At 40.4% G+C, this 12,781-nt stretch overlaps 1 protein-coding gene across 2 annotated transcripts in view; it reads left to right on the top strand.

Moving 5' to 3' along the window:
- RPF2 (ribosome production factor 2 homolog) overlaps positions 1 to 9,739 on the top strand; it is a 36,907-nt gene extending 27,168 nt beyond the window's left edge. The window contains exons 9-10 of one of the 2 annotated variants that reach the window (XM_032408064.1): positions 6,537 to 6,681; positions 7,460 to 9,739. In XM_032408064.1, the coding sequence (XP_032263955.1) occupies positions 6,537 to 6,681; positions 7,460 to 7,639 (325 nt within the window). In that variant the 3' untranslated portion in view covers positions 7,640 to 9,739. The remainder of the gene's footprint in view (positions 1 to 6,536; positions 6,682 to 7,459) is intronic. The other variant, XM_032408063.1, reaches the window with a different exon arrangement.
- The last annotated feature ends 3,042 nt before the right edge of the window (positions 9,740 to 12,781 follow it).

Raw genomic sequence — 12,781 nt, 5'->3', positions numbered from 1 at the left:
TTGAATCCAGGGTTAGCATTTTAGTGTGACCTTTGTAGAGCTCAGACTTAGAATTGGTGTTTGGTCAGAAGTTTGTTTGGAGAGTCCACAAACTAGTAGTGGCACAGCAGGTCTGTGTTGTTCCCCAAATCTGTCATTCCCCTGCGCCCTTCTTCCTCTGAAACCCTGCTTTTCCAGGGCCCCAGAGCATCTGATGCTACACTCCTCTGACCTTAGAACACTAATTCAGTCTTGACCCTACTTTATGCAATATCTCCTTTTTTTTTTTTTAAGATCTTTTTTTTATTTATTTGAGAAGTGGAGGGGAGGGTAGAGGGAGAAGGAGAGAAGGTCCCAAGCAGACGCCTTGCAGAGCCCGATACGGGGCTTGATCCCATGACCCATGAAATCGTGACCTGAGCCGAAACCAAGAGTTGGACGCTTAACCACCTGAGCCACCCAGGTGACCCTCCTTCTTTTTCATGACTGGATTTAGAGCACCAAGCCACAAGTCTTAGGCCAGCCAAAGCAAATCTCAAAACTCTGAACCTAAAAACGAGTCTGAAAGGACTGAGAAGATTCAGTGGCTAGATTCATTTTACCCTCTTTCTCCAGCCTAGACCATCTAGCCCTACCTCTACCACAATATAAATATAAATCCTAACACTGATTTTGTTTTCATTAAAAAGCTTAGTGACATGCTACAATTGTGCCTTTTGAGGTAATCATGATATACATATATATTTTTTTTCTTCTTTAAAATAAAGCGTTGGGGCGCCTGGGTGGCTCAGTCGTTAAGCGTCTGCCTTCGGCTCGGGTCATGATCCCAGGGTCCTGGGATCAAGTCCCACATCGGGCTCCCTGCTCAGCGGGAGGCCTGCTTCTCCCTCTCCCACTCCCCGCTGCTTGTGTTCCCTCTCTCACTGTATCTCTCTCTGTCAAATAAATAAAATATTAAAAAAAAAAAAACTTGTGTCAGCCCACCCTGGGGATACAAAGGAGCTAAAAATATAAAGATCAAAATCTTTGAGAATAAGAAATGAATAATAACAGTAATCTAAAACTCTTTCATTGTAAACAGTTTCAAAGAAAGTATTCACTTAGGGCGCCTGGGTGGCTCAATCAGTTAAGCGTCTGCCTTCAGTTCAGGTCATGATCCCAGGGTCCTGGGATTAAGTCCCGCATCAGGGGGACTCTGCTCATCGAGGAGTCTGCTACTCCTTCTGCCCCACTTGTGCTTGCTGTCTGTCTGTGTCTCTCTCTCTCCCCCAAAAATAAATAAATAAAATCTTAAAAAAAAAGAAAGAATTCACTTCTATCAGAACTTGTATTTAGTGAAAAGAAAGATTAATTTGTAAAGAAAGAAATGCAGAGAAAATAAAACAGACAGAAAATTAGTAAATCAGATTTCAGAACATGGATAAATTAGCAGTGTAATTACACATATCCACTCATCCATTTACTTTAAGAAGAATTGCTGGAATCACCATTAGGTTAGCATGGCATGTCCCATAATGAAAAAAAAAAGTTTGAACTTTTGAGATCAGACACCCTAGTGTAATTTTAATCCCAGATGTTTTATACGGGTCCCGTAATAACCTGCTAGCTATTGATTTATAATAGAAAATAGACTGTGAGTGAGAGCAAGCTGCTAGTGGGAAAAAAAAAAATCATTCGATGTAGATTAGCTTAGTCTGCAGAGGCCGTGCCGCTCTTGGGAGAGGAAGGAAGAAGTGGTCTGAGGAATGAGCATCACCTCTGAGCCCAGGAAGCTGGCTCTGGGCCAGGCTTAGCCACATGACCTAGGCAGGTCACTGCTTAGGGCCTCCATTTTTCCTTTGCAAAAGGTAGTGATACCATGTAGGTAATTCTGCGGTCCCTCTAAGATCAATAGTAATTCCTTTATAAGAGGGAGAGGGTTGTGGATAGAGGTGGGAATATACTGGAGAGGTGTGTCTGACTTAGGGTAGCTCCTTAGGCACTCTTGCAGGGTACTCTTCGGTGTCCTGCCCTCTTTCTTTTACTTGGAACCAGCCCTTAAGCAATTGGTAAAAGGTAATACACATTATTTGTGAAGTTAATAAGGTTAATCTTAGAAAATGGCTTTGAGTTTCTTGGATGAAAAAGTGTAAACATGAAGTTATATTAATATACTTTGATCTGACCTTTTGGGGGGAATAAATCATTGTTACTGACCTCTTCCCATGTATCATATAGTAATTAATTCCTCATATGTGAGTGACCATTTATATTCCTTGGAGAATTTTATTCACTATAAAGTCAAAGCCATGAATATAAAACAGGAAATTTTTAGTAACTGCCACATTTGCCTTTGCCATGACATTGGTTAGGTTTTATGGGGAGAAACATGCAAAACAAGGAAGTATTAGTGTACCTTAACAAGCAAACAGCATTGTAGACAGGGAGTTTAAGTAATGAAAAGAGAACATTAGCAGAAGAGAGGGATATGGGAGGGAGAAAAATAGGGAAATTACAACTTGAACAAGAGTGGTAATGGCAGTCTTTCTCAAGAAATAGGCAAATAGGGGCGCCTGGGTGGCTCAGATGGTTAAGCGTCTGCCTTCGGCTCAGGTCATGATCTCAGGGTCCTGGGATTGAGCCCCACATCGGGCTCCCTGCTTGGTGGGGAGCCTGCTTCTCCCTCTCCCTCTACTGTTCTCCCTGCTTGTGCTCTCTCACTCTCTCTGTCAAATAAATAAATAAAATCTTTAAAAAAAAAAAAAAGAAATAGGCAAATAATGTTTTAAAATATATAAAAATTACCCATCAACATATCTAATAGCCTGAGCCCATTTGAGAAGGAAGGAGTTGGGTTGTCTTTGCGTCCCTGCATCTTGTACCATAGAACCTTGCAGAATTGAATGTCACTTTTGATTTAGAGCTTACAGGGAGACAAAACAAAACAAAGCTTGAGGTTAGGATCTGAGATGGAGATTAATAGGCATATGATGTAACAGTTTGGGCGTAGGTATTTGGCTGGTGACATGATGGCCTGGAAATGAAATGTCTATCTTTAAAAAACAGTGTGGTGTGTATGATGGGATGAGGGTGAAGGAAAGGGTTTTAATTTTATTTTTAATGAGTCAGTGTCAGTCTCTTTGCTTAGTGTGATCAGAAAAATCATTTATAAGTTCTTTATTAATGCATCCCCTCTGAGAAAAAGTAAACAAGTTGGTTTTTTTTTAAAGATTAACAATAATTTTAGATTCTAAAATAATAATAATTTTAGATTCTAGATTTCACTATTAAAAGTTTTGTTTTGTTTTTAAGATTTTATTTATTTAATTGACAGAGATAGAGACAGCGAGAGAGGGAACACAAGCATGGGGAGTGGGAGAGGGAGAAGCAGGCTTCCTGCCTAGCAGGGAGCCCGATGTGGGGCTCGATCCTGGGACCCTGGGATCATGACCCGAGCCGAAGGCAGGTGCTTAACGACTGAGCCACCCAGGCGCCCCTTCACTGTTAAAAGTTTAATAAAGAAAAAGAATTATAGATCTATCACCAGAAACCATACATAGATAACTGAAAATTGGAGAAAGTTTTCTTCTGATTCCATCAGTTTGATCTGCCAATAAACATGCCCATTGAAGTAATTCAGATGAGATCATTTACACAGGGGCGCCTGGCTGGCTCAGTTAAGCGTCTGCCCTTCGGCTCAGGTCATGATCTTGGGGTCCTGGGATTGAGTCCCATGTCGGGCTCCCTGCTTAGTGGGGAGTCTGCTTCTCCCTCTCCCTCTGCCCTGCTCCCCTGGCTTATGCTGTCTCTCTCAAATAAATAAATAAAATCTTTAAAAAAGAAAGATCACCTACACAGACAATATGGCACTGTAACTTAATTCTTTGGTAAATAACAGCATATGTTAATTGTGTGTGTGTGTGTGTGTGTAGTTATTTGGAAATAATCTTAATTATATACACTCAAAAAATTACTTTGGTAGGAGGATACTTGCATAGATAAAAGGGTACTTGGGTGATGTGAATCCATCAGGCATGCAATGAGCTGTTCTAGATCTACAGCTTTTCCATTTAGCTGAAAATTATTTTAAGTGGTAGAAACACTTTTAGTTTGCCATTTTTATATATACAATTTCTCCGATTTCTTAAGTAGTCTACTGAACAAGATACTTATCTTGTTATGAGTTCAGCTTTATAAATATCATTTATCTGGAGGTATTGAAAATGTGGATGCAGAAGCAGAAATACATGAGTTAAAACAGTCAAAACAGTCACTGCCACCATATGCTTTAAATCAGCTTTTAGGGAAGATGCCCTGATACCACCGACTTCCACCGTGGGCCTGAGACAACTCTCAACTCTCTTCTCCTGGAACCACAATGAAGAGAGTTACCTAAGCACTCTTGTTTTGACTTTTTTCCCCTCTGCTTGCTCCCTTTAAGTCCCATACCAATATTCATGTTATCTTTTATTGTTAGTAGAGCTTTTTTTATTGTTTAACACTTCTGCTTTTTACATATCCTGGGTCGGTGTTTGTTTTGTTTTTGCCTTGTTCAGTTTGGTGTAAATAACTGTGTCTGATACAGCGTATCTATCATTAAGACTCTTCTTACAGCCAGTAGATGCACCTCCCATGGGTGTGGACTGTCTGCATGTGACGCATTTGGGGCCCGAAAGGCTATTAATGAGCTTGTGCACACTCTGTTCTGCTTCCTGGAGTTGATTGGTTGTGGGTTTTCCTTACTGAGCTTTTACTCATGTTCTGTCTCTTCTCTCGTGTCATTGGTTGCCTCTCTCACTTTCCACCTTTGGTGTGAAAAGTTTGATCATTTTTTCGCAAAGTTTGATCTTTTATAAACATTGTTATTCATTTAATTCTCTTATTCCATGTAGAGATCTGGCCACTAGAACAAATTGAGTCAGCTCAAATAATCTTCAGGTCTTTGAGCTGTTCTTGTGGTATCACTCACAAAAAGAGATTGTTTGTCTCCTCTTCTCCTGCCTATGTCCCTCATCTGTTTCCAGATCCAGAGCTATTTGGACATACAGAATCTAGAAAGTTGTGGTTTTGTTACATTAGGATTTTATTATTTTTTACTTAGAAAATTTTTTTTTAAAGATTTTATTTATTTATTAGAGAGAGAGAGTGAGCAAAAGAGAGAGAGAGCACGAGCCAGGGAGGGGCAGAGAAATAGGCTCCCCACTGAGCAGGGAGCCTAATGTGGGACTTGATCCCAGGACCCTGGGATCATGACCTGAGCTGAAGGCAGACGCTTAACCGACTGAGCCACCCAGGCGCCCCATTATATTAGGATTTTAAAGTTCATTCCAAGCTATAGAGATCAGTAAGTGTCTGTACTATGCACAAAAGTGGATTCTGAATGGGTCTTAGAGAAATAAGAATTTGTTAATCATGTAAACGTAACATTTCAAAGGCTCAGTTGAAATTGTTTTTATAATTATGTAAATCTGTAAGTAAGATGAAGAAGTCAAATCAAAGGATTCCATTTCTGGGGCGCCTGGGTGGCTCAGTCAGTTAAGCGGCTGCCTTCGACTCAGGTTGTGATCTCAAGGTTCTGGGATCAAGCCCTGCATCATCATCAGCAGGGACCCTGCTTCCCCGCCTCCCCACCCCCCAACTTGTACTCTTTCTCTCTCTCAAATAAATAAAATATTTTATTTTTATTATTTATTTATTTAAAGATTTTATTTATTCATTTGATACACACTGAGAGAGCACAAGCAGGGGGTGTAGTGGTAGAGGAGAAGAAGAAGCAGGCTCCTCGCCGAGCAGGGAACCTGATGCCAGGCTCAATCCCAGGATCCTGGGATCATGACCTGAGCCAAAAGCCGCCTCTTAACTGACTGAACCACCAGGCGTCCCAAATAAAATCTTTGAAAAAAAAAAAGATTTAATTTCTTAGAATTGTCTGTCTCACTTGCTGTTTCTCAACAATATTGTATTTTTTTTTTTTTTTAAGATTTTATTTAGTTGAACGAGAGAGAACACGAGTAGGGCGAGGGTCAGAGGGAGAAGCAGACTCCCCACTGAGCAGGGAGCCAGATGCAGGGCTTGATTCCAGGACCCTGAGATCATGGCCTGAGCTGAAGGCAGATGCTTAACTGACTGAGCCACCCAGGCGCCGAACAGTATTGTATTCTTTTGTGTTCGATTTTTAAAACTTTTTTTTTTTTTTAAGATTTTATTTATTTATTTGACAGAGAGAGACACGGAGAGAGAGGGAACACAAGCAGGGGGAGTGGGAGAGGGAGAAGCAGGCATCCCGTGGAGCAGGGAGCCCGATGCGGGGCTTGATCCCAGGACTCTGGGATCATGACCTGAGCCGAAGGCAGACGCTTAACCGACTGAGCCACCCAGGCGCCCCGTTGTGTTTGATTTTTAAAAAGCAGCAAACCAAAGAATATACTTGGCCTAAATGCAGAAAGTATTTAAGAAGCTTAGCCTCCTAAAGACAGTGTCATTTTATGGAACTGTAATTCTCTTACACAAAAATATTTGAGGGGATAGGACTTCCATCAAAGTCAAAGCAATATTTCTTTTTTTTCTACTTCATAAAGGTTGCTGTTGAAGAAATCTGGTTGTAGAACACCAAGGATTGAATTGGAAGAGATGGGTCCCTCATTGGATCTGGTTCTGAGGAGGACACATCTGGCATCAGATGATCTTTATAAATTATCTATGAAAATGCCAAAAGCACTCAAGGTTTGTAACTTGCAGATTGGTGCCATATTTATTTGTATATTCCACTCTTCTTTCCAAAAAAGATTTGCAGCATAGGACACTAAAGAACATACAGAAAGAGCTCAATAATATACATAAAATTAGACTCTCAGAACAAAGAAAAGGAGGAAGAAGCAAATAAGCCACCATAAACGATAATAAAAGAGTTGTAGAAACCATGCATCAACTGTGGCTAAGAGCTTTCTGGTAGCCAAGACTGCCAGTTTTAAGCAAGAAAGAAAATTGGGGCATTGTGGAGATTGGTGACTTAGAGTACAGGATGTGTATATAACCCATACTTGTATAAAATGTATTTTGACTTTTGAATGGTTTTGAAAAACAAGTAGAAATGGCATCTCTGGAATGCCAATAAAGATTGAAATGATAGTCACAATTCCTTAAGCTAAACACAGGAAATTCTCTCAATGCATGACAATGGTTAGCATAGTTTATAGTGTTGCTTTTCAAAGTGTGGTCTGACAGTTTACCTGGGAATTGTTAGAAATGCTGAATCTCAGGTCCTACCCTAGACCTATTGATTTATAATGTGCATTTTAACAAGATCCTCAAGGGATTTGTATGTACTTAAGTTTGAGAAGAAAGTTCTATAGGGTTATAGACTATATTATTGAATTGGTGCTCTGAGTTATTAGTGAGATAGTTGTACACTAGATTTTTACCAGTTTATGACAATAGATACCATTACATATATAATAAATATATATAATTATTTATTTATATATATATTCTTGTTTCATAGCCAAAGAAGAAGAAAAATGTCTCCCATGATACTTTTGGTACAACTTATGGAAGGATTCATATGCAGAAGCAAGACCTAAGCAAACTACAAACCAGGAAAATGAAGGGTTTGAAGAAGCGACCTGCAGAAAGGATAACAGAAGACCAAGAGAAAAAATCAAAGAGAATTAAAAAAAACTGATGGAACTTAGCCAGTGACTATAATGTTATTGTAGTCTGTTTACTTAAGAGAATTATCAATCATCAGTCATTTCTAAGTTTCTTAAAGATTTTATTAAATATTTTTATAGTGTGGTAATTTACCTAAACTATATATTATATATATTATGAACACTAATCTACTAGTATGAGGTTGAAAGTAAGCCCCTTTTGAGATACATCCTGGTGGGCCATTTTCTCTCTGTGTTAATGGTATTCCCTCTGCCCCCTCCCCTCCAGGGTTGGTAGGTGAGGTGGGATCTCCCGAACAGCCATTGGTATTTTAAAGAATTTCTGGATTAAACTTTCAATAAAGGGAGAAAGCCATGGAAAGTAGAAATGGCCCAAAGGAACTGTATACACACTTAGTAGTATGAGTTACCTGGAAAGTTAACCCCATCTGCCAACACATACCTACAACCTGACTTTTGTTTTTCACTCTTCTGTTACTTTGCCTGAAATTTTGCCAGTTAGAGATTCATTTAAGTTTTTTAACTTTGTGTCTTAAAACATTTCTCTTAAGAGCATGTCCACTAATTTTCTACCATCTCCACCCCACCCCACCCCAAAGAACCACTGATCTTCACAGTTATACAGTAAACTAAAGGAAGTGCCTGTGAGGAAGTCCAGCAGAGAAGACCCAGCACACTGTGGAGCAAAACAAATCTGAGATTGGATAGATTGAGGAGGGCACGAAGAACAATTTCACTTTAACCTCATCAGCCCTGCCCATGTGACACAGTTCCCCACCAAGAGAAACCTTCCAGCCTGTGATTTCCCCATGGAGGGGAGGGAGAACATGTGAGTGAGCAGTGGCTCCCCCAGCTCTGCAGGATGCTGCCAAAGAGAACCCTCTTTCTAGCCCCACCCAGAATACTGAGATATACTGCTCAACGGGGGAGTGGGGTCCACCTAGGAGAACCGCACCCAGGGCTCTTGGAGGGCAGTAAACCAACATGGACCATACAAACCACGGCACAGCCTCCATTAGGAATCTGCCCATGAGCCACTGGAGATGGCCTGCCTGCAGACCCCCACAAATGGTCCACGACACACACAATACTCAGTCTCTCGCCCATATATCATCCCACCCTGTGGCCTGCCACCAGCACACACAGGAGGGCAACACGAGGGAGCTTCTGGAAGGGGCTAGTGAGCATGTGCAGAAAGTAGCCCCACTCTCCCGGATTGGGAGAAATCACATAGATTCAGTCAGCAGCGTCCTAGAGAAAGCAAACAAAAGGGAGACTCTCAGCACCCTGTCTGGCTTCACAGGATGAAGAGCAGGCCTTAAAGTTTGTACTACACTGTCCCAGGCAGTAGGAGACAAATAGCCAACCATGGTGAAGATTTAAAGCCTGAATGTGTCTGGATCTGAGCTATGTATTCATTGCACACTCTGGCTAAAGCACTTTTTTTCTTTCACTGCATCAATTCTCACCTAAGTATGATCGAGCATTCAAACCTGTAGGAACTGCATCCTCTGTCTTGCTTCTAACTTAAGAAGAAATAAACTAATAATATGGAAGCATGCTTCCTTCTGACTCCATTATCAGGCGTGGAGGAAATGGACCAGTCAAGAGTTGCCTTCCTTTTACACAGGAGCCAGCGGTATTATTACAAGGGAGGGAAAGAATCAAGGCCATTGACATGTTGGGCTACAATACTAACTGTCTTTGTTCAGATGTTTTAAACCAAATTTAATCCGAGGACTTTCCCAGTAAGAAAAAGCCAGTTAGCAGATAGCTAACAACCATAACTCAGCTAAAAGGAACCACTGTCACCGTACCAGTTGCCAGTTGGTGTATCCATCATTAGTTAGGAAGACTTGGAGGGACCTTGCAAGGAGCCTACCCTTGAGCAGGGGTGGGAGAATGAGGGAATTAAGTATTTACTCAATTAGTTTCATTCCACTGATTTCTGTACAACACTAGAGAATGACTTTGTTAAAAAGAAGGTTGTGGTTAGTAATGTTTAATTCAGTCATACAAGAACAAGTGGCAGGGAGGTTGGTAGCACATCATCTCTTCATTAGCCATTAGTCCAAATGCCTTTGTGCAGTCTACTAATAATAGTAAGGTGGCTGATACATGCATATAAAAGTTTTACCATCTGTATCTCAGAAAGAAAGGTTTTCATTATAATGATAACAAAAAATCTCAAGTCCAAGAATAAATTGAATTATCTTCAAACAACAGTATTATTAAGAGAGACATATAGATGGAAAGAAACAGTATGTTCTAAAACAATCAGATATACACTTTGAAGACTTTGTTTTTCACAAATCAATTTATAAACTTAATTTATAAATCCTAAAGCTTAAAATTATGAGTAAGTAGCAAAAAAAAAAAAAAAACAAAAACATGTCTACCACCTGATCATTGACATATTACCTACCATACTATTGGTTATCTTAAGGGATTCTGCCACTAAGCTCTGTCCCCCCCTTCTATGAGAGAAAAGTAGTTTTGGTAGGGCTAGAAGTGAGAAAGGAGGGACTGGGTAAGGTTTGAGACAAAGGGCACTTAGGGTACTGAGTAACTCTAGGTAGCTAAAGGTCACATGAAGGCCCTGGGTGTTTTCATACCAAGTAGGAGTGAGCCAAAGCCAAACTGAGCTTATTTTGAAAAAAAATTTTTTTTTAAGATTTTATTTATTTATTTGAGAGAGAGAGAGAGAAACAGCATGAGAGGGGAGAGGGTCAGAGGGAGAACCAGGCTCCCCACTGAGCAAGGAGCCCAATGTGGGACTCGATCCCAGGACTCCGGGATCATGACCTGAGCTGAAGGCAGTCGCTTAACCAACTGAGCCACCCAGGCGCCCTATTTTGAAATTTCTTAAAAATGGACCTTGTGCCTAGGAAAATGGGAAGAAACTTTCTACTTCCTCTTCCTGCTGTTGCATACTAGTATGTTTTCCCTAATGTTCAAATTTAGGTTCCTGGTAAAGAAGCTCCTTTATACAAGTGCAAACCAACCATGTTGCAAAAAGACAAACATACGTCAACTATAATTTGTTATATGAGGTGGAAATGCTTTTGTTTTCAATTCCATGTCAAGGAGTTCCCTTATGCCTGTGTGTGCGTACACTTAACGTGAGTTTGCTGACACTAAGCAAAAGCTAGAGCCTCAATTTTAAATTTCCCTTCTCCAATAAACCCATTCCTTAGCCTTCTCTCTCCCCATCCCTTTCCAGATGCTTAATACCTCTCCTCATAAAAAGGGAGCTGGTATTCATTTGCACTTGTTGCTTGATGATACATTTACCCAAAGACCACAGAGTTTTAGATCTGAAGCAGGCATTTTATGTCTAGATGTGGAGAAAAGGCTAAAATAATTCATATCCAGCCATCTAAAAGTAAATGGACAATAGTTGGGGAGAAGAAGAGCCATGAAAGGGCCATCAGAAACAATGAATGCAGAGTCCTTACCCAATGCTTGATCCCCTACTTCCAGCTAACATGGAAATAATGATTCAGCCAAGCAATGGGTCTTACTAGCCACCTACAGGAAGGACCCTGCCATACCTTGACCTCTCTACCAGGAAGACCTCTCTCAGCAATTCAGCTGATAGAGATGGCCACATTTTTGGTATGTGGGACATTGTCTTAGGGTGTTTGTTTTAAAATTTATTTTTAGGTAATCTCTACATCTGGTGTGGGGTTCAAACTTAATAGCTCCAGGGATCAAGAGTCGCATGCTCAGCTAACTGAGCCAGCGAGGTGCCCCTTAGGGTGTTTTATTTATTTTTAAGATTTTATTTATTTGAGAGAGAGAACAAGCAGGGAGAGGGATAGAGGGAGAAGCAGGCTCCCCAGTGAGCAGGGAGCCCGACGTGGGGCTAGATCCCAGGACCCTGGGATCATAACCTCAGCCAAAGGCAGATGCTTAACTGACTGAACCACCAGGCACCGCAGGTTGGTTGTTTTAATCAATCCTCTTGAGATTTGGTAATGCATCCCTTTGTTTCCTATGAAATTTTTATCTCAAGATTATAGAGTCATTAAGTATTTGAATGCATCCTCTTCAGTAAGAAAAGTACTATATAGTATTTATTACTGAGACCTAGTTGGAAGCCTTTTTTTTGGCGGGGGAGGGGGAAGAAATCTTTGTTGGAGTTGTTGAGGCATCTGGAACCTTTGATCCACCATTTATATCACCCACCGGTTTTGTGGGAAGTGCATTTTAATTTCACTTGTCCTTGAAATTTAGGACACAACATATATGAATTGGAGAATATATATTCATTTCAATAGAGCTGGTAAACTGCCTTAATTTTTACTTAACTAAGTTTTACTTAACACTGGATTTTGGTAGATGAAGAAAACAGGTTTTTTGGTTTTAAATACCAAATTCCTTTTGTTTTTACTAGGATGTTAATACTGATACCAAGCTATATATAATTTAATGAAATTTGGTTCCTTTTTATAACCTAAAGCCTATTTGTTTTCTTGGTATTGAACATAATCCAAAGTAGAGTTGTCATTACTCAAGAAAGGAAGGGGGGAAAAAAGAACTTACCCCAAGTCAGTTTTCAGTTATCTGATCATCTAGCTTCTGATCTCTCCTTCCTTTTGTTTATATTTTTAGCCATTTCATATCCCCCCTTCCCCCAGGTGGGGCCAGGAAAGAAACTTTACAATGGAAGTTCAAACCACTGCTAACATTTGACCAACAAGGGAAGGCTTGTTTTTTTAAAGATTTTTATTTATTTGACAGCAGAAGCAGGGGGAGCTGAAGAGGGAGAACGAGACTCCCCATTGAGCAAGGAACCCGATGCGGGACTCAATTCCAGGACCCTGGGATCATGACTTGAGTCGAAGGCAGACGCTTAACTAACTGAGCCACCCAGGCGCCCAGGAAGCCTTGTTTTTTAATTGAATTTCAGTTGTTGGTTGCTTTGTCCATCATAAAATTAAGAGCCTGCAAATATACAGGGTCTTCATTACGTCTTTAGAGCACTTTTAACAGATCATCAACATGGTCACAATATCCCATAACTGCATTAAAGGTGGATATATCCTAGTGCTATAATCCATTGAAATAAGCTACTATGAACAAGAAGGTAAAATGGGCTAGCTGGCTTGAGGTTTATGCTAGCTGTGACAAGAAAGTCAACTTGCTTT

This window comes from Phoca vitulina, unplaced genomic scaffold (assembly GCF_004348235.1).
Source record: "Phoca vitulina isolate PV1807 unplaced genomic scaffold, GSC_HSeal_1.0 scaffold9, whole genome shotgun sequence".
Lineage (NCBI taxonomy): Eukaryota > Metazoa > Chordata > Mammalia > Carnivora > Phocidae > Phoca > Phoca vitulina.
Note: the sequence above shows the minus strand (reverse complement) of the source record. Positions and strands in the feature narration are given on the sequence as shown.